This window comes from Dendrobates tinctorius, unplaced genomic scaffold (genome assembly GCF_039654945.1).
Source record: "Dendrobates tinctorius isolate UK_male_01 unplaced genomic scaffold, ASM3965494v1 ptg000375l, whole genome shotgun sequence".
Taxonomy (NCBI): Eukaryota; Metazoa; Chordata; class Amphibia; order Anura; family Dendrobatidae; genus Dendrobates; species Dendrobates tinctorius.
Genome location: NW_027362041.1, coordinates 461,735 through 482,199, shown reverse-complemented (window position 1 = coordinate 482,199; position 20,465 = coordinate 461,735). Strand labels below are relative to the sequence as shown.

General features: G+C 47.6%; 1 protein-coding gene across 1 annotated transcript in view; it reads left to right on the top strand.

The window, feature by feature from the left end:
* Window positions 1–9,889: 9,889 nt before the first annotated feature.
* IARS1 (isoleucyl-tRNA synthetase 1) overlaps window positions 9,890–20,465 on the top strand; it is a 237,217-nt gene continuing 226,641 nt past the window's right edge. The window contains exon 1 of the mRNA XM_073562980.1: window positions 9,890–10,044. Coding sequence (XP_073419081.1) covers window positions 9,963–10,044 — 82 coding nt within the window. The 5' untranslated portion in view covers window positions 9,890–9,962. The remainder of the gene's footprint in view (window positions 10,045–20,465) is intronic.

Here is a 20,465-nt window from a genome sequence, read left to right as displayed (position 1 = left end):
TTTAGATCCCATGTAGGGACGGAGGGTATGTGGATTGGGGCTATTCGTTCACATGCTGTAATGAAACGAGTTATCCACTTGTTGCCCGCTATATTATGGCCATATAGTGCTCCTAATGCCGATATTTGTACTCTCAGTGTATTTACTGCTAAGCCTAAGTGTTTCCCCTTCTGCAGAAATTCCAAGATTGGGATTATCGGAACTTCTGTTGTATGAGGTACTGTATGGAATTGAAGAAATTTTTTCCATATTCTAGTATAAATCTGGGTCGTGGACTGTTTTCTACTTTGTAGTAGTGTAGCAATTAAGGACTCCGAGAATCCTCTTGTCCTCAATAACTGCCTCTCAAATTCCACGCCGTCAAGTGCAAGCTGAGCACTTGAGGGTGGAAAAAGGGGCCCTGGGAGAGTAGATTGGCAGTCGGAAGGATCCAAGGATCTGTTATCGACATAATCTGCAGCCACGAAAACCACGGTCTTTTTGGCCAGAACGGTGCTATTAAGATTATTCTGGCTTTGTCGTCTCTGATCTTCCGAATTACTTGAGGTAGGAGGATCAATGGAGGGAACGCATACGCTAGGTTGAAATTCCATGGAGCTAGAAAGGCGTCCAGTATGTTTGGGTGATCTGACGGAGATAGGGAGGCAAAGGTTTTTATCTGCCTGTTCTCCCTTGTGGCGAAAAGATCCACCTCGGGTTGTCCCCATGCGGCTACTATGTCCCTGAAGACCTTCCGATTGAGGCACCACTCTCCTTGTCGTAGAGTGTGACGGCTTAGGAAGTCTGCCTTTTGATTGCTCTCGCCTCTTATATGAAGGGCCGAGAGGGACAAAAAATAGTTTTCTGCTAAGTTTAAAATTTTTGCCGCTGAAGACATCAGAGTCTCTGATCGAGTTCCTCCTTGTCTGTTTATATATGCCACTGTGGTGGTATTGTCCGACAGGATCCTTACATGCTTCTGTTGGAGCTGCGGAAGGAAGTTGTATAGAGCATAGAACACTGCAGTCAGTTCTTTTAAATTAGATGAGTAATCACATTCCTCTTTACTCCACCTTCCCTGATAAAACCCATTCTCCATGTGGGCTCCCCAGCCCTGGGGACTGGCATCGGTGGTTACAATACAGGATGGAACTATAACCCATGGGACTCCTGAACATAAATGGTCATCGTCTAACCACCACTCTAGGGAAGTCAAGACTTCTTGTGACAGGGTTATTTTGCTCTGTAAATGACCACTATGTCGTTTATCCTCCTGGAGGATTTGGTGTTGTAGTGTACGGACATGGTACTGGGCCCACCGGACTGCCGGGGTGCAAGAATTTAGTGATCCTAATAGTGACATTGCTCCTCTTAAGGATACACGTGGTTTAACTATAGCTGCTTGTATTTTTTGTTTTATGAGGATGATTTTTACCTGGGGTAGTAGACATCTCTGGGTCAAGGAATCTAGTTGAAATCCTAGAAAAGTCTGGAGAGATTGCAGATCGAGTCTGGACTTTTGGATATTGATGATCCAGCCAAGGCTCTGAAAAGAGGAGACTGCGTCAGTCACGCGTTCAGTACATTGTTTGACTGAATTCCCAATTACTAGGAAGTCGTCTAGATATGGTACAATTAGTGTGTCCTTTTGGCGAAGGTAGGCCATCACTTCTGCCATCACCTTGGTAAATATTCTTGGTGCCGTGGAAAGCCCGAAGGGCATGGCCGCGTATTGGAAATGACGAATCCTGCCCTCGACTTCCACTGCGACTCTTAGGTATTTCTGGAATCTGTTGTGTATAGGGAGATGATAATAAGCATCTTTTAAATCAATCCCTGCCATTACGCAATTTGGAAAAAGAAGCTTTATAGTGGATCTAATCGATTCCATTTTGAACTTATAATTTTTTATAAATGAATTTAGCTTCTTTAAATTAATAATGGTTCTAAATGTACTGTCTGGTTTAGACACCAAAAACAAGGGAGAGTAAAAGCCTCTACCCTGTTGTTCCTCAGGGACGTCAACTAAAACTTTTTTAGCTAGCAGGACTCGAATCTCGTCTTCGAGAGCCTTTTGCTGAAGTGAGGAATTAAGGCGAGTTATAACAAAGAACTCATAGGGGATTCGAAGGAATTCAATCTTTATTCCTTCCTTGATTATATTCAAAATCCATGGGTTTGACGTAATTTGTTCCCATTTGGTAAAAAAAAATTTTAATCTGCCCCCAACCGGTGGGTCTAAACTTTTAATTTTTCTCTCTCCTATATGTTGGCCCTCTGAAGATGGTACCCTTCTGCTTTTCGTCTTTCGTGGCCCATCTCGTTCTGTCCGATTGTCTTCTTCTCCCGAATGGCCGTCTTTTAAAGGTTTTCCTATAAAACGGAATGGGAGAATCACTGAAGGCCTTTTTTCTTTCTTTTGCCTTGGCGAGAATTTCGTCTAAGGCTTTTCCGAAGAGGAACTCACCCTCGCATGGGGTTGCACTAATTTTGGATTTTGACTGTGCATCCCCTTTCCAGCTTTTTATCCAAAGCGCGCGTCTGGCGTTATTCACCAGGGCTGCCGACCTTGCTGCCAGTCTTAGGGTGTCCGCTGAAGCGTCTGCCATAAAGGCAGCTGCCCCTCTTATCAACGGGATGGCTGCACGCAGTTTCTCTCTTGACACTCTTTGCTCAATCTGCTGGTCTAATTGATCTAGCCATACCAGCATTGACCTAGCAGTACATGTGCTGGCTATTGCGGGTTTGAATACCCCGGTGGTGGACTCCCAGGACCTTTTGAGCGAAGATTCAGCCTTTCGGTCCAATGGGTCTGCTAACAATCCTGCGTCCTCGACCGGGATCGAGGTTTGTTTGGAAGTGGAGGATATGACAGCGTCCACTTTTGGTATTTTAGACCATTTTAATAGATCTTCATCAGTGAACGGGTACTTCCGTTTTGAAGCGGATGGGAGAAAACCCCTCTGGTCGTGTTTTTCCCATTCCCTTTTGATGAGATCTTTAATTGCCGGTATTACTGGAAATGGTCTCCTCTTTTTTTCTGCCAATCCCGCAAACATAATGTCCTGCGTGGTCTGGGCTCCCCTTTCCTCTTCACACCCCATAGTGTTTCTAACCGCTTTTACCAGGTTATCTACGCTGTCCAGAGGAAAACATGCGCGTCCTTCCGCCTCCGAGGATGATGATGAGGACGTGGATGCGGAGTCTGAGTTTAAATCCTGTTCTTCCTCTGACTCTGAACTAACAATAACCTGTTTTCTATGACTGGACTCTGCGGGAGTGCTGGCGCGGTTGATGGCTTGTATTTCCTCCCTAATTATGGCTCGGATATCCTGAGAAGATATCGTCGACCCCTGCCTGGTCTCTTTAATGCATTGTTTGCAGAGCTTTTTGGGGTAGGAGTCAGGGAGAGGCTCTGAACATAATGCGCATTCTTTATGTTTTGTTTTTCCTTTTTTGACTAAAACGGGAGGTCAAAGGTAAAGAGGGGGGGGGGGAGGAGAGGAGGTTAGCTTAATAGGTAGAGCATATGCTTTGCACACTCACCCAGTGAAGCTTAATACCGGTTCAGATGGCTGAGACGGTTTGGATCGGGTTTCTGCTGCCTCGCTCCTGCGGGCAGTCTCCGTCCTGGCGCTGCGGTCCCTGGTGGAGTTGCCCCCAGCTGAATCCCCTGCTGGGGTCTGCGACTCTGCGGGGGACGACATGTTCCAACGTTGCAGCGCTGTTTTATCTGTATCCATATCGTAGCCCCGGAAGTCGCCAGTCACAGGGCGCATGCGCCGCGTCATCGCCATCTTACCCCGGAAGTTCAACCATTACTTCCGGGGTATAGGAGCGTCGGGCGCCGGCCTGCTCCCGCGCCACCGCAATAAACACACGCGGCTCGCGCGCACATGGCCTCACCATCCACGCTATACCCCCACCGATGGGGATGGGGGATCTCCCGGATGCCAGACCGGCGCGCTCCCTGGTAAGACCGGGCGGCCCTCCCCGGACCCGGCCATTACCATTATGCCACCAGACGAGGGGGGAGCCGTCAAACGGAGTCTCCCCCGACGCTGCCTCCGGACCGCAGCCCCTGCCGTTCCCGAAGAGACCGCACAGGCGGATGCATGGCCCAGGTAAGATCCTGCAGGATCCTGCTCCATTTGGAACAGGAAACCAAAAACTGAGGAGGAAAGGCGGACCGCCCCTTTTATCTTTCCTGTAGGGTTTCCTGTTCCAAATGGGCGGATCCGATACCTCCAGTGGGTGCTGTCGTGGCGAAGAGTAAAACTATGAATTACCACATGTGGAATTATATAACAAAAAAGTGTGAATCAACTGAAAATACTGTATGTCTTAGATTCTAGGTTCTTCAAAGTAGCCACCTTTTGCTTTGATTTCTGCTTTGCACACTCTTGATGAGCTTCAAGAGGTAGTCACCGGAAATGGTTTTCACTTCACAGGTGTGCCCTGTCAAGCTTTAATAAGTGGGATTTCTTGCCTTATAAATGAGGTTGGGACCATCAGTTATGTTGTGCAGAAGTCTGGTGGATCCACAGCTGATAGTCCTACTGAATAGACTGTTAGAATTTGTATTATGGCAAGAAAAAAGCAGCAGAGTAAAGAAAAACGAGTGTCCATCATTACTTTAAGAAATGAAGGTCAGTCAGCCCGAAAAATTGGGAAAACTTTGAAAGTGTCCCCAAGTGCAGTGGCAAAAACCATCAAGCGCTACAAAGAAACTGGCCCACATGAGGACCGCCCCAGGAAATGAAGACCAAGAGTCACCTCTGCTGCGGAGGATAAGCTCATCCGAGTCACCAGCCTCACAAATCGCAGGTTAACAGCAGCTCATATTAGAGACCAGGTCAATGCCACACACAGTTCTAGCAGCAGACACATCTCTACAACAACTGTTAAGAGACTTAGTGCAGCAGGCCTTCATGGTAAAATAGCTGCTAGGAAACCACTGCTAAGGACAGGCAACAAGCAGAAGAGACTTGTTTGGGCTAAAGAACACAAGGAATGGACATTAGACAAGTGGAAATCTGTGCTTTGGTCTGAAGAGTCCACATTTGAGATCTTTGGTTCCAACCACCACGTCTTTGTGCGACGCAGAAAAGGTGAACGGATGGACTCTACATGCCTGGTTCCCACCGTGAAGCATGGAGGAGGTGAGATGGTGTGCGGGTGCTTTGCTGGTGACACTGTTGGGGATTTATTCAAAATTGAAGGCATACTGAACCAGCATGGCTACCACAGCATCTTGCAGCGGCATGCTATTCCATCCGGTTTGTGTTTAGTTGGACCATCATTTATTTTTCAACAGGACAATGACCTCAAACACACCTCCAGGCTGTGTAAGGTCTATCTGACTAAGAAGGAGAGTGATGGGGTGCTACGCCAGATGACCTGGCCTCCACAGACACCAGACCTGAACCCAATCGAGATGGTTTGGGGTGAGCTGGACCGCAGAGTGAAGGCAAAAGGGCCAACAAGTGCTAAGCATCTCTGGGAACTCCTTAAAGACTGTTAGAAGACCATTTCCAGTGACTACCTTTTGAAGCTCATCAAGAGAATGCCAAGAGTGTGCAAAGCAGTAATCAAAGCAAAAGGTGGCTACTTTGAAGAACCTAGAATATAAGACATTTTCAGTTGTTTCACACTTTTTTGTTATATAATTCCACGTGTTAATTCATTGTTTTGATGCCTTCAGAGTGAATCTACAATTTTCATAGTCATGAAAATAAAGAAAACTCTTTGAATGAGACGGTGTGTCCAAACTTTGGTCTGTACCGTATGTATGTAATCGATATTATACAGTGTATTACATAATTACAATTTATTACAGTTTTTTGGGTTCTAAAGTTGTATTCCAATAAATAGAACATAATATCTATCTAAATAGCTTGATTATTGGATCATAGAAATGATTAAATGTCTGATGTTCACATTGGACTACAATACATTTTTCACTTAAATATAAGCAATATATGTGGGAGTCGGTGTAAGGGAAATTGAGGAGTCAGAGTCGCAGGTTTGGCTTACCGACTCCACAGCCCTGGGTGAGGGGACCATATATACCAGAAAAGGGATGAGAGGGCCATGTATACCAGGATAGGGGGGTGAGGGGTGCCATATATACAAGGATTGGGGATGAGGGGACCATACATCCTACAATAGGTATGAGGGGGGACCACGCATACCAGGATTGGGGGGTGAGGGGACTATGCATACCATGATTGGGGGGGTGAGGTGACCACGCATACCATGATTGGGGGGGTGAGGTGACCACGCATACCAGGATTGGGGGGTGAGGTGACCACGCATACCAGGATTGGGGGGTGAGGTGACCACGCATACCAGGATTGGGGGGGGTGAGGTGACCACGCATACTAGGATTGGGGGGGTGAGGTGACCACGCATACTAGGATTGGGGGATGAGGGGTACCATGCATACCAGGATTGGGGATGAGAGGCCCATGCATACCAGAATTGGTAGGTAAGGGGTGCCATGTATGGTCCAGATATCAGAGTCACTCTGTAAGAACCTGGAACGTCTCCAAGGATTTACCTATAAGGGTATGTGCACATGTTGCGGATTGCTGTGTGGAATTTTCTGTGCGGAATCTGCATCTTGGCAGAATCCACAGGTCTAAGGCTGTGTGCACACGCTGCGGATTTTGCTGCGGTTCCGCAGCGGTTTTGGCCGCTGCGGACCTGCAGCAGTTTCTGCTGCGGTGTACAGTACAATGATTCCCTATGGGAATCAAATACCGCAATGCAGACGGTGCGGAATTTTCCGCGCGGATTATCTGCGGTTTTCAATCCGCAGAAAGAATTGACATGTCAATTCTTTCTGCGGATTCTCCTGCGGTTTGCCATCGCCTCCATTTGAGAAGATGAAAAACCGCAGAGCAATCCGCAGGTCTTTTGACCTGCGGATTTTACAGAATCCGCAGCGTGTGCACACAGCCTAAATCTGTGAGGTTTTTATGCATATTTATTGTGGATTTTGTGCGGATTTCGCCTGTGTTTTTACACCTGTGGATTCCTATAATGGAATGGGTGTAGAAACGCTGCGGAATCCACACAAAGTATTGACATGCTGCGGAAAATAAACTGCTGCGTTTCCACTTGGATTTTTCCGCAGCTTGTACAGAGTTTTTTTTCCCCCATAGAATACCATTGTACTGTAAATCACTTGTGGATCCGCAGCAAATCCGCAACGTGTGCACATAGCCCTAGAATAATCAGTGCTGGCAGTTGTCACAGCACTGACTAATGTAGAACACATGTACAGAAAATAGCTAAAAAGCCTTCACTAGACCCATGTACAGCTGTATAATGAGGCCCAGGCTTTACAGTTCAGAGACTGGAGTGATAAAAGTGGGGAAAATAACACTTTTTGCAAGAGCCGCTTTTTGAGCCAAAAAGAGCCGGCTCTTGTTGGTGAGCGGAGCAGAGTGAGCCAGATCACCAGAAAGAGCCGGACTGCTCATCACTAACACACACACATATACTCCAGCTAAAGAGCCTGGCGCTGCCCAGGCATAGTAACGAACTACGGTTAGTTATAAGAAATTATAATGATTATACCTATATATACACAGTATATATATATATAAAGCTGACTATAGCCCCGCCCACTCCGCATAGCCACATTCACTATAATATCCCACATCATCCAGAGCCATCAGACTACTAATATCCCACATCATCTCGTCAAAGCCACCGGACTACTACCCCTAATATCCCACCAGCCACCTACCACTAATATCCCACATCATCCCATCAGCCAGAGCCACCGGATCACTACCACTAACATCCCACCAGCCAGAGCCATTGGACTACTAGTATCCCACATCATCTCGTCAAAGCCACCGGACTACTACTGCTAATATCCCACATCATCCCATCAGCCAGAGCCACCGGACTACCCCCCTAATATCCCACATCATCCTGTCAGCCAGAGCCACCGGACTACTCCCCCTAATATCCCACATCATCCTGTCAGCCAGAGCCACCGGACTACTCTCCCTAATATCCCACATCATCCCGTCAGCCTGGGGTGAGTACCAAAGTGCAGAGTGGGTTTGCCATCACTTCCATACCTTGGATCCTTTTCAGAGGGGCCTGGGGTCAGAATCAGGGCATGGAGTGGATTTGCCCTCGTTTCCATACCTGGGATCCCTTTAAGAGGGGCCTGGGTGGAATTGCACTGAGTGGAATTGCCCTAACTTCCATACCAGTTATCCCTTTAAGAGGCCCTGGGTTCAGACCCACAGCACTGAGTGGAACGGTCTTAACTTCCATCCTGATTTCCTCTGCTCACATGGCTTCATAGCGCATATCCCGATTTCCTCTTCTCACACGTCTCCATGGTGAGGCTCCTCGGTCTTTTCACACGGCTGCACAGTGCAGCTCCTGGTTGCCTCTCCTGACACGGCTCCAATGCAGCTCCTGATTGCCTCACCTCACACGGCTCCACGGTGCGGCCCCTCCTCACAGGGTTCCACGGGGCGGCCCCTCGGTCCTCTCCTCACAGGGCTCCACGGGGCGGCCCCTCCTCACAGGGCTCCACGGGGCGGCCCCTCGGTCCTCTCCTCACAGGGCTCCACGGGGCGGCCCCTCCTCACAGGGCTCCACGGGGCGGCCCGTCGGTCCTCTCCTCACAGGGCTCCACGGGGCGGCCCCTCGGTCCTCTCCTCACAGGGCTCCACGGCGCGGCCCCTCGGTCCTCTCCTCACAGGGCTCCACGGCGTGGCCCCTCTGTCCTCTCCTCACAGGGCTCCACGGCGCGGCCCCTCGGTCCTCTCCTCACAGGGTTCCACGGGGCGGCCCCTCGGTCCTCTCCTCACACGGCTCCACGGCGCGGCCCCTCGGTCCTCTCCTCACAGGGCTCCACGGCGCGGCCCCTCGGTCCTCTCCTCACACGGCTCCACGGGGCGGCCCCTCGGTCCTCTCCTCACAGGGCTCCACGGCGCGGCCCCTCGGTCCTCTCCTCACAGGGCTCCACGGCGCGGCCCCTCGGTCCTCTCCTCACACGGCTCGGCCCCTCGGTCCTCTCCTCACAGGGCTCCACGGCGCGGCCCCTCGGTCCTCTCCTCACAGGGCTCCACGGCGCGGCCCCTCTGTCCTCTCCTCACAGGGCTCCACGGCGCGGCCCCTCGGTCCTCTCCTCACAGGGCTCCACGGCGCGGCCCCTCGGTCCTCTCCTCACAGGGTTCCACGGGGCGGCCCCTCGGTCCTCTCCTCACACGGCTCCACGGGGCGGCCCCTCTGTCCTCTCCTCACAGGGCTCCACGGGGCGGCCCCTCTGTCCTCTCCTCACAGGGCTCCACGGCGCGGCCCCTCTGTCCTCTCCTCACAGGGCTCCACGGCGCGGCCCCTCGGTCCTCTCCTCACAGGGCTCCACGGCGCGGCCCCTCGGTCCTCTCCTCACAGGGTTCCACGGGGCGGCCCCTCGGTCCTCTCCTCACACGGCTCCACGGGGCGGCCCCTCGGTCCTCTCCTCACACGGCTCCACGGGGCGGCCCCTCTGTCCTCTCCTCACAGGGCTCCACGGCGCGGCCCCTCTGTCCTCTCCTCACAGGGCTCCACGGGGCGGCCCCTCGGTCCTCTCCTCACAGGGCTCCACGGCGCGGCCCCTCGGTCCTCTCCTCACAGGGTTCCACGGGGCGGCCCCTCGGTCCTCTCCTCACACGGCTCCACGGCGCGGCCCCTCGGTCCTCTCCTCACACGGCTCCACGGCGCGGCCCCTCGGTCCTCTCCTCACAGGGCTCAACGGCGCGGCCCCTCGGTCCTCTCCTCACAGGGCTCCACGGCGCGGCCCCTCGGTCCTCTCCTCACAGGGTTCCACGGGGCGGCCCCTCGGTCCTCTCCTCACAGGGCTCCACGGGGCGGCCCCTCTCCTGCAACCTCAACACTACGCGACTTCCTGCTCTCGGGTCTTTACTGAACCGCCCTTTCCGGTGACATCATTCCCGCAAAAAATGAACTCCGTTCTAGACACCTCCCCTTTCCGGTTCCGCTCATGCTGCTTTCGTGTTACGTCATCCAGCCTGACAGAGACCGGTGAGTGCGCGCGTCATGTGTCTACATCCCCTATATACAGCTCCTGTATACTGCCTCATGTGTCTACTCCTATATACAGCTCCTATATACTGCCTCATGTGTCTACTCCTATATACAGCTCCTATATACTGCCCCATGTGTCTACCCCTATATACAGCTCCTATATACTGCCTCATGTGTCTACTCCTATATACAGCTCCTATATACTGCCCCATGTGTCTACATCCCCTATATACAGCTCCTCTATACTGCCCCATGTGTCTACTCCTATATACAGCTCCTATATACTGCCTCATGTGTCTACCCCTATATACAGCTCCTCTATACTGCCCCATGTGTCTACATCCCTTATATACAGCTCCTATATACTGCCCCATGTGTCTACCCCTATATATAGCTCCTATATACTGCCTCATGTGTCTACTCCTATATACAGCTCCTATATACTGCCCCATGTGTCTACCCCTATATACAGCTCCTATATACTGCCCCATGTGTCTACATCCCCTATATACAGCTCCTATATACTGCCTCATGTGTCTACCCCTATATACAGCTCCTCTATACTGCCCCATGTGTCTACATCCCTTATATACAGCTCCTATATACTGCCCCATGTGTCTACCCCTATATATAGCTCCTATATACTGCCTCATGTGTCTACCCCTATATACAGCTCCTATATACTGCCTCATGTGTCTACCCCTATATACAGCTCATCTATACTGCCCCATGTGTCTACATCCCTTATATACAGCTCCTATATACTGCCCCATGTGTCTACCCCTATATACAGCTCCTATATACTGCCTCATGTGTGTACCCCTATATACAGCTCCTATATACTGCCTCATGTGTCTACCCCTATATACAGCTCCTATATACTGCCTCATGTGTCTACATCCCTTATATACAGATCCTATATACTGCCCCATGTGTCTACCCCTATATACAGCTCCTATATACTGCCTCATGTGTCTACCCCTATATACAGCTCCTATATACTGCCTCATGTGTCTACCCCTATATACAGCTCCTATATACTGCCTCATGTGTCTGCTCCTGTATACAGCACCTATATACTGCCCCATGTGTCTACATCCCTTATATACAGCTCCTATATACTGCCCCATGTGTCTACCCCTATATACAGCTCCTATATACTGCCTCATGTGTCTACCCCTATATACAGCTCATCTATACTGCCCCATGTGTCTACATCCCTTATATACAGCTCCTATATACTGCCCCATGTGTCTACCCCTATATACAGCTCCTATATACTGCCTCATGTGTCTACCCCTATATACAGCTCCTCTATACTGCCCCATGTGTCTACATCCCTTATATACAGCTCCTATATACTGCCCCATGTGTCTACCCCTATATACAGCTCCTATATACTGCCTCATGTGTGTACCCCTATATACAGCTATATACTGCCTCATGTGTCTACTCCTATATACAGCTCCTATATACTGCCCCATATGTCTACATCCCTTATATACAGCTCATATATACTGCCCCATGTGTCTACCCCTATATACAGCTCCTATATACTGCCTCATGTGTCTACCCCTATATACAGCTCCTTTATACTGCCTCATGTGTCTACCCCTATATACAGCTCATATATACTGCCTCATGTGTCTACATCCCTTATATACAGCTCCTATATACTGCCCCATGTGTCTACCCCTATATACAGCTCCTATATACTGCCTCATGTGTCTACCCCTATATACAGCTCCTATATACTGCCTCATGTGTCTGCTCCTGTATACAGCACCTATGTACTGCCCCATGTGTCTACATCCCTTATATACAGCTCCTATATACTGCCCCATGTGTCTACCCCTATATACAGCTCCTATATACTGCCTCATGTGTCTACCCCTATATACAGCTCCTCTATACTGCCCCATGTGTCTACATCCCTTATATACAGCTCCTATATACTGCCCCATGTGTCTACCCCTATATACAGCTTCTATATACTGCCTCATGTGTCTACCCCTATATACAGCTCCTATATACTGCCTCATGTGTCTACCCCTATATACAGCTCCTATATACTGCCTCATGTGTCTACCCCTATATACAGCTCCTCTATACTGCCCCATGTGTCTACATCCCTTATATACAGCTCCTATATACTGCCCCATGTGTCTACCCCTATATACAGCTCCTATATACTGCCTCATGTGTGTACCCCTATATACAGCTCCTATATACTGCCTCATGTGTCTACCCCTATATACAGCTCCTATATACTGCCTCATGTGTCTACATCCCTTATATACAGATCCTATATACTGCCCCATGTGTCTACCCCTATATACAGCTCCTATATACTGCCTCATGTGTCTACCCCTATATACAGATCCTCTATACTGCCCCATGTGTCTACATCCCTTATATACAGCTCCTATATACTGCCCCATGTGTCTACCCCTATATACAGCTCCTATATACTGCCTCATGTGTCTACCCCTATATACAGCTCCTCTATACTGCCCCATGTGTCTACATCCCTTATATACAGCTCCTATATACTGCCCCATGTGTCTACCCCTATATACAGCTCCTATATACTGCCTCATGTGTGTACCCCTATATACAGCTCCTATATACTGCCTCATGTGTCTACTCCTATATACAGCTCCTATATACTGCCCCATATGTCTACATCCCTTATATACAGCTCCTATATACTGCCCCATGTGTCTACATCCCTTATATACAGCTCCTATATACTGCCTCATGTGTCTACCCCTATATACAGCTCCTATATACTGCCTCATGTGTCTACCCCCATATACAGCTCCTCTATACTGCCCCATGTGTCTACATCCCTTATATACAGCTCCTATATACTGCCCCATGTGTCTACCCCTATATACAGCTTCTATATACTGCCTCATGTGTCTACCCCTATATACAGCTCCTATATACTGCCTCATGTGTCTACCCCTATATACAGCTCCTGTATACTGCCTCATGTGTCTACTCCTATATACAGCTCCTATATACTGCCCCATGTGTCTACATCCCTTATATACAGCTCCTATATACTGCCCCATGTGTCTACCCCTATATACAGCTCCTATATACTGCCTCATGTGTCTACCCCTATATACAGCTCCTATATACTGCCTCATGTGTCTACCCCTATATACAGCTCCTATATACTGCCTCATGTGTCTACCCCTATATACAGCTCCTATATACTGCCTCATGTGTCTGCTCCTGTATACAGCACCTATATACTGCCCCATGTGTCTACATCCCTTATATACAGCTCCTATATACTGCCCCATGTGTATACCCCTATATACAGCTCCTATATACTGCCTCATGTGTCTACCCCTATATACAGCTCCTCTATACTGCCTCATGTGTCTACATCCCTTATATACAGCTCCTATATACTGCCCCATGTGTCTACCCCTATATACAGCTTCTATATACTGCCCCATGTGTCTACCCCTATATACAGCTCCTATATACTGCCTCATGTGTCTACCCCTATATACAGCTCCTATATACTGCCTCATGTGTCTACCCCTATATACAGCTCCTATATACTGCCTCATGTGTCTGCTCCTGTATACAGCACCTATATACTGCCCCATGTGTCTACATCCCTTATATACAGCTCCTATATACTGCCTCATGTGTCTACCCCTATATACAGCTCCTATATACTGCCTCATGTGTCTACCGCTATATACAGCTCCTATATACTGCCTCATGTGTCTACTCCTATATACAGCTCCTATATACTGCCCCATGTGTCTACCCCTATATACAGCTCCTATATACTGCCTCATGTGTCTACCCCTATATACAGCTCCTATATACTGCCTCATGTGTCTACCCCTATATACAGCTCCTATATACTGCCCCATGTGTCTACCCCTATATACAGCTATATACTGCCTCATGTGTCTACCCCTATATACAGCTCCTATATACTGCCTCATGTGTCTACCCCTATATACAGCTCCTATATACTGCCTCATGTGTCTACCCCTATATACAGCTCCTATATACTGCCTCATGTGTCTACCCCTATATACAGCTCCTCTATACTGCCCCATGTGTCTAAATCCCTTATATACAGCTCCTATATACTGCCCCATGTGTCTACCCCTATATATAGCTCCTATATACTGCCTCATGTGTCTACCCCTATATACAGCTCCTATATACTGCCTCATGTGTCTACCCCTATATACAGCTCCTCTATACTGCCCCATGTGTCTACATCCCTTATATACAGCTCCTATATACTGCCCCATGTGTCTACCCCTATATACAGCTCCTATATACTGCCTCATGTGTGTACCCCTATATACAGCTCCTGTATACTGCCTCATGTGTCTACTCCTATATACAGCTCCTATATACTGCCCCATGTGTCTACATCCCTTATATACAGCTCCTATATACTGCCCCATGTGTCTACCCCTATATACAGCTCCTATATACTGCCTCATGTGTCTACCCCTATATACAGCTCCTATATACTGCCTCATGTGTCTGCTCCTGTATACAGCACCTATATACTGCCCCATGTGTCTACATCCCTTATATACAGCTCCTATATACTGCCCCATGTGTCTACCCCTATATACAGCTCCTATATACTGCCTCATGTGTCTGCTCCTGTATACAGCACCTATATACTGCCCCATGTGTCTACATCCCTTATATACAGCTCCTATATACTGCCCCATGTGTCTACCCCTATATACAGCTCCTATATACTGCCTCATGTGTCTACCCCTATATACAGCTCCTATATACTGCCTCATGTGTCTACCCTTATATACAGCTCCTATATACTGCCTCATGTGTCTACTCCTATATACAGCTCCTATATACTGCCCCATGTGTCTACATCCCTTATATACAGCTCCTATATACTGCCCCATGTGTCTACCCCTATATACAGCTCCTATATACTGCCTCATGTGTCTACCCCTATATACAGCTCCTATATACTGCCTCATGTGTCTACCCCTATATACAGCTCCTATATACTGCCTCATGTGTCTACATCCCTTATATACAGCTCCTATATACTGCCCCATGTGTCTACCCCTATATACAGCTCCTATATACTGCCTCATGTGTCTACCCCTATATACAGCTCCTATATACTGCCTCATGTGTCTGCTCCTGTATACAGCATATACACTCACTGGCCACTTTATTAGGTACACCTGTCCAACTGTGTGTTAAGACTTAATTTCTAATCAGCCAATCACATGGCGGCAACTCAGTGCATTTAGGCATGTAGACATGGTCAAGACAATCTCCTGCAGTTCAAACCGAGCATCAGTATGGGGAAGAAAGGTGATTTGAGTGCCTTTGAACGTGGCATGATTGTTGGTGCCAGAAGGGCTGGTCTGAGTATTTCAGAAACTGCTGATCTACTGGGATTTTCACGCACAACCATCTCTAGGGTTTACAGAGAATGGTCCGAAAAAGAAAAAAAATCCAGTGAGCGGCAGTTCTGTGGCCGGAAATGCCTTGTTGATGCCAGAGGTCAGAGGAGAATGGGCAGACTGGTTCGAGCTGATAGAAAGGCAACAGTGACTCAAATTGCCACCCGTTACAACCAAGGTAGGCAGAAGAGCATCTCTGAACGCACAGTGCATCGAACTTTGAGGCAGATGGGCTACAGCAGCAGAAGACCACACTGGGTACCACTCCTCTCAGCTAAGAACAGGCATCTGATGGCTACTTTCAGCAGGATAATGCGCCATGTCATAAAGCTCGAATCATCTCAGATTGGTTTCTTGAACATGACAATGAGTTTACTGTACTCAAATGGCCTCCTCAGTCACCAGATCTCAATCCAATAGAGCATCTTTGGGATGTGGTGGAACGGGAGATTCGCATCAGGGATGTGCAGCCGACAAATCTGCGCCAACTGTGTGATGCCATCATGTCAATATGGTCCAAAATCTCTGAGGAATGCTTCCAGCACCTTGTTGAATCTCTGCCACGAAGAATTGAGGCAGTTCTGAAGGCAAAAGGGGGTCCAACCCGTTACTAGCATGGTGTACCTAATAAAGTGGCCAGTGAGTGTATATACTGCCCCATGTGTCTACATCCCTTATATACAGCTCCTATATACTGCCCCATGTGTCTACCCCTATATACAGCTCCTATATACTGCCTCATGTGTCTACCCCTATATACAGCTCCTATATACTGCCTCACGTGTCTACCCCTATATACAGCTCCTATATACTGCCTCATGTGTCTACCCCTATATACAGCTCCTATATACTGCCTCATGTGTCTACCCCTATATACAGCTCCTATATACTGCCTCATGTGTCTACTCATATATACAGCTCCTATATACTGCCCCATGTGTCTACATTCCTTATATACAGCTCCTATATACTGCCCCATGTGTCTACCCCTATATACAGCTCCTATATACTGCCTCATGTGTCTACCCCTATATACAGCTCCTATATACTGCCTCATGTGTCTACCCCTATATACAGCTCCTATATACTGCCTCATGTGTCTGCTCCTGTATACAGCACCTATATACTGCCCCATGTGTCTACATCCCTTATATACAGCTCCTATATACTGCCCCATGTGTCTACCCCTATATACAGCTCCTATATACTGCCTCATGTGTCTACCCCTATATACAGCTCATATATACTGCCTCATGTGTCTACCCCTATATGCAGCTCCTATATACTGCCTCATGTGTCTGCTCCTGTATACAGCACCTATATACTGCCCCATGTGTCTACATCCCTTATATACAGCTCCTATATACTGCCTCATGTGTCTACCCCTATATACAGCTCCTATATACTGCCCCATGTGTCTACCCCTATATACAGCTCCTATATACTGCCTCATGTGTCTACCCCTATATACAGCTCCTATATACTGCCCCATGTGTCTACATCCCTTATATACAGCACCTATATACTGCCCCATGTGTCTACCCCTATATATAGCTCCTATATACTGCCTCATGTGTCTGCTCCTATATACAGCTCCTATATACTGCCTCATGTGTCTGCTCCTATATACTGCCCCTTGTGTCTGCTCCTATATACAGCTCCTATATACTGCCCCATGTGTCTACTTCCCCTATATACAGCTCCTCTATACTGCCCCATGTGTCTGCTCCTATATACAGCACCTATATACTGCCCCATGTGTCTGCTCCTATATACAGCTCCTATATACTGCCCCATGTGTCTACCCCTATATACAGCTCCTATATACTGCCTCATGTGTCTGCTCCTATATACAGCTCCTATATACTGACCCATGTGTCTGCTCCTATATACAGCTCCTATATACTGCCTCATGTGTCTACATCCCCTATATACAGCTCCTCTATACTGCCCCATGTGTCTGCTCCTATATGCAGCTCCTATATACTGCCCCATGTGTCTGCTCCTATATACAGCTCCTATATACTGCCCCATTTGTCTACCCCTATATACAGCTCCTATATACTGCCTCATGTGTCTACCCTTATATACAGCTCTTCTATACTGCCCCATGTGTCTACCCTTATATACAGCTCCTCTATACTGCCCCATGTGTCTGCTCCTATATACAGCTCCTATATACTGCCCCATGTGTCTGCTCCTATATACAGCTCCTATATACTGCCCCATGTGTCTATTCCTATATACAGCTCCTCTATACTGCCTTATGTGTCTGCTCCTATATGCAGCTTCTATATACTCCCTCATGTGTCTACTCCTATATACAGCTGCTCTATACTGCCCCATGTGTCTATTCCTATATACAGCTCCTCTATACTGCCTTATGTGTCTACTCCTATATACAGCTTCTATATACTCCCTCATGTGTCTACTCCTATATACAGCTCCTCTATACTGCCCCATGTGTCTATTCCTATATACAGCTTCTATATACTCCCTCATGTGTCTACTCCTATATACAGCTGCTCTATACTGCCCCATGTGTCTATTCCTATATACAGCTCCTCTATACTGCCTTATGTGTCTACTCCTATATACAGCTTCTATATACTCCCTCATGTGTCTACTCCTATATACAGCTGCTCTATACTGCCCCATGTGTCTATTCCTATATACAGCTCCTCTATACTGCCTTATGTGTCTACTCCTATATACAGCTTCTATATACTCCCTCATGTGTCTACTCCTATATACAGCTCCTATATACTGCCTCATGTGTCTACTCCTATATGCAGCTCCTATATACTGCCTCATGTGTCTACCCCTATATACAGCTCCTATATACTGCCCCATGTGTCTACCCCTATATACAGCTCATATATACTGCCTCATGTCTACCCCTATATACAGCTCCTATATACTTCCCCATGTGTCTGCTCCTATATACAGCTCCTATATACTGCCTCATGTGTCTGCTCCTATATGCAGCTATTATATACTGCCTCATGTGTCTGCTCCTATATGCAGCTCCTATATACTGCCCCATGTGTCTACTCCTATATACAGCTCCTATATACTGCCTCGTGTCTACTCCTATATGCAGCTCCTATATACTGCCTCATGTGTCTACCCCTATATACAGCTCATATATACTGCCCCATGTGTCTACCCCTATATACAGCTCATATATACTGCCTCATGTGTCTACCCCTATATGCAGCTCCTATATACTTCCCCATGTGGCTGCTCCTATATACTGCCTCATGTGTCTGCTCCTATATACAGCTCCTATATACTGCCTCATGTGTCTGCTCCTATATACAGCTCCTATATACTGCCTCATGTGTCTGCTCCTATATACAGCTCCTATATTCAGCCTCATGTGTCTGCTCCTATATACAGCTCCTATATACTGCCCCATGTGTCTATTCCTATATACAGCTCCTATATACTGCCTCATGTGTCTATTCATGTATACAGCTCCTATATAGTGCCACATGTCTGCTCTTATATACAGCTCCTATATACTGCCACATGTGTCTATTTCTATATACAGATCCTATATACTGCCTCATGTGTCTGCTCCTATATACTGCTCCTATATCCTGCCTCATGTGTCTGCTCCTATATACAGCTCATATATACTGCCCCATGTGTCTACTCCTATATACAGCTGCTCTATACTGCCTCATGTGTCTGCTCCTATATACAGCTCCTATATCCTGCCTCATGTGTCTACTCCTATATACAGCTCCTCTATACTGCCCCATGTGTCTACATCCCTTATATACAGCTCCTATATACTGCCCCATGTGTCTACCCCTATATACAGCTCCTATATACTGCCTCATGTGTGTACCCCTATATACAGCTCCTATATACTGCCTCATGTGTCTACTCCTATATACAGCTCCTATATACTGCCCCATGTGTCTACATCCCTTATATACAGCTCCTATATACTGCCCCATGTGTCTACCCCTATATACAGCTCCTATATACTGCCTCATGTGTCTACCCCTATATACAGCTCCTATATACTGCCTCATGTGTCTACCCCTATATACAGCTCCTCTATACTGCCTCATGTGTCTGCTCCTATATACAGCTCCTATATACTGCCTCATGTGTCTGCTCCTATATACTGCTCCTATATACTGCCTCATGTGTCTGCTCCTATATACAGCTCCTATATTCAGCCTCATGTGTCTGCTCCTATATACAGCTCCTATATACTGCCCCATGTGTCTATTCCTATATACAGCTCCTATATACTGCCTCATGTGTCTATTCATGTATACAGCTCCTATATAGTGCCACATGTCTGCTCTTATATACAGCTCCTATATACTGCCACATGTGTCTATTTCTATATACAGATCCTATATACTGCCTCATGTGTCTGCTCCTATATACTGCTCCTATATCCTGCCTCATGTGTCTGCTCCTATATACAGCTCATATATACTGCCCCATGTGTCTACTCCTATATACAGCTGCTCTATACTGCCTCATGTGTCTGCTCCTATATACAGCTCCTATATCCTGCCTCATGTGTCTACTCCTACATACAGCTCCTCTATACTGCCCCATGTGTCTACATCCCTTATATACAGCTCCTATATACTGCCCCATGTGTCTACCCCTATATACAGCTCCTATATACTGCCTCATGTGTGTACCCCTATATACAGCTCCTATATACTGCCTCATGTGTCTACTCCTATATACAGCTCCTATATACTGCCCCATGTGTCTACATCCCTTATATACAGCTCCTATATACTGCCCCATGTGTCTACCCCTATATACAGCTCCTATATACTGCCTCATGTGTCTACCCCTATATACAGCTCCTATATACTGCCTCATGTGTCTACCCCTATATACAGCTCCTATATACTGCCTCATGTGTCTACATCCCTTATATACAGCTCCTATATACTGCCCCATGTGTCTACCCCT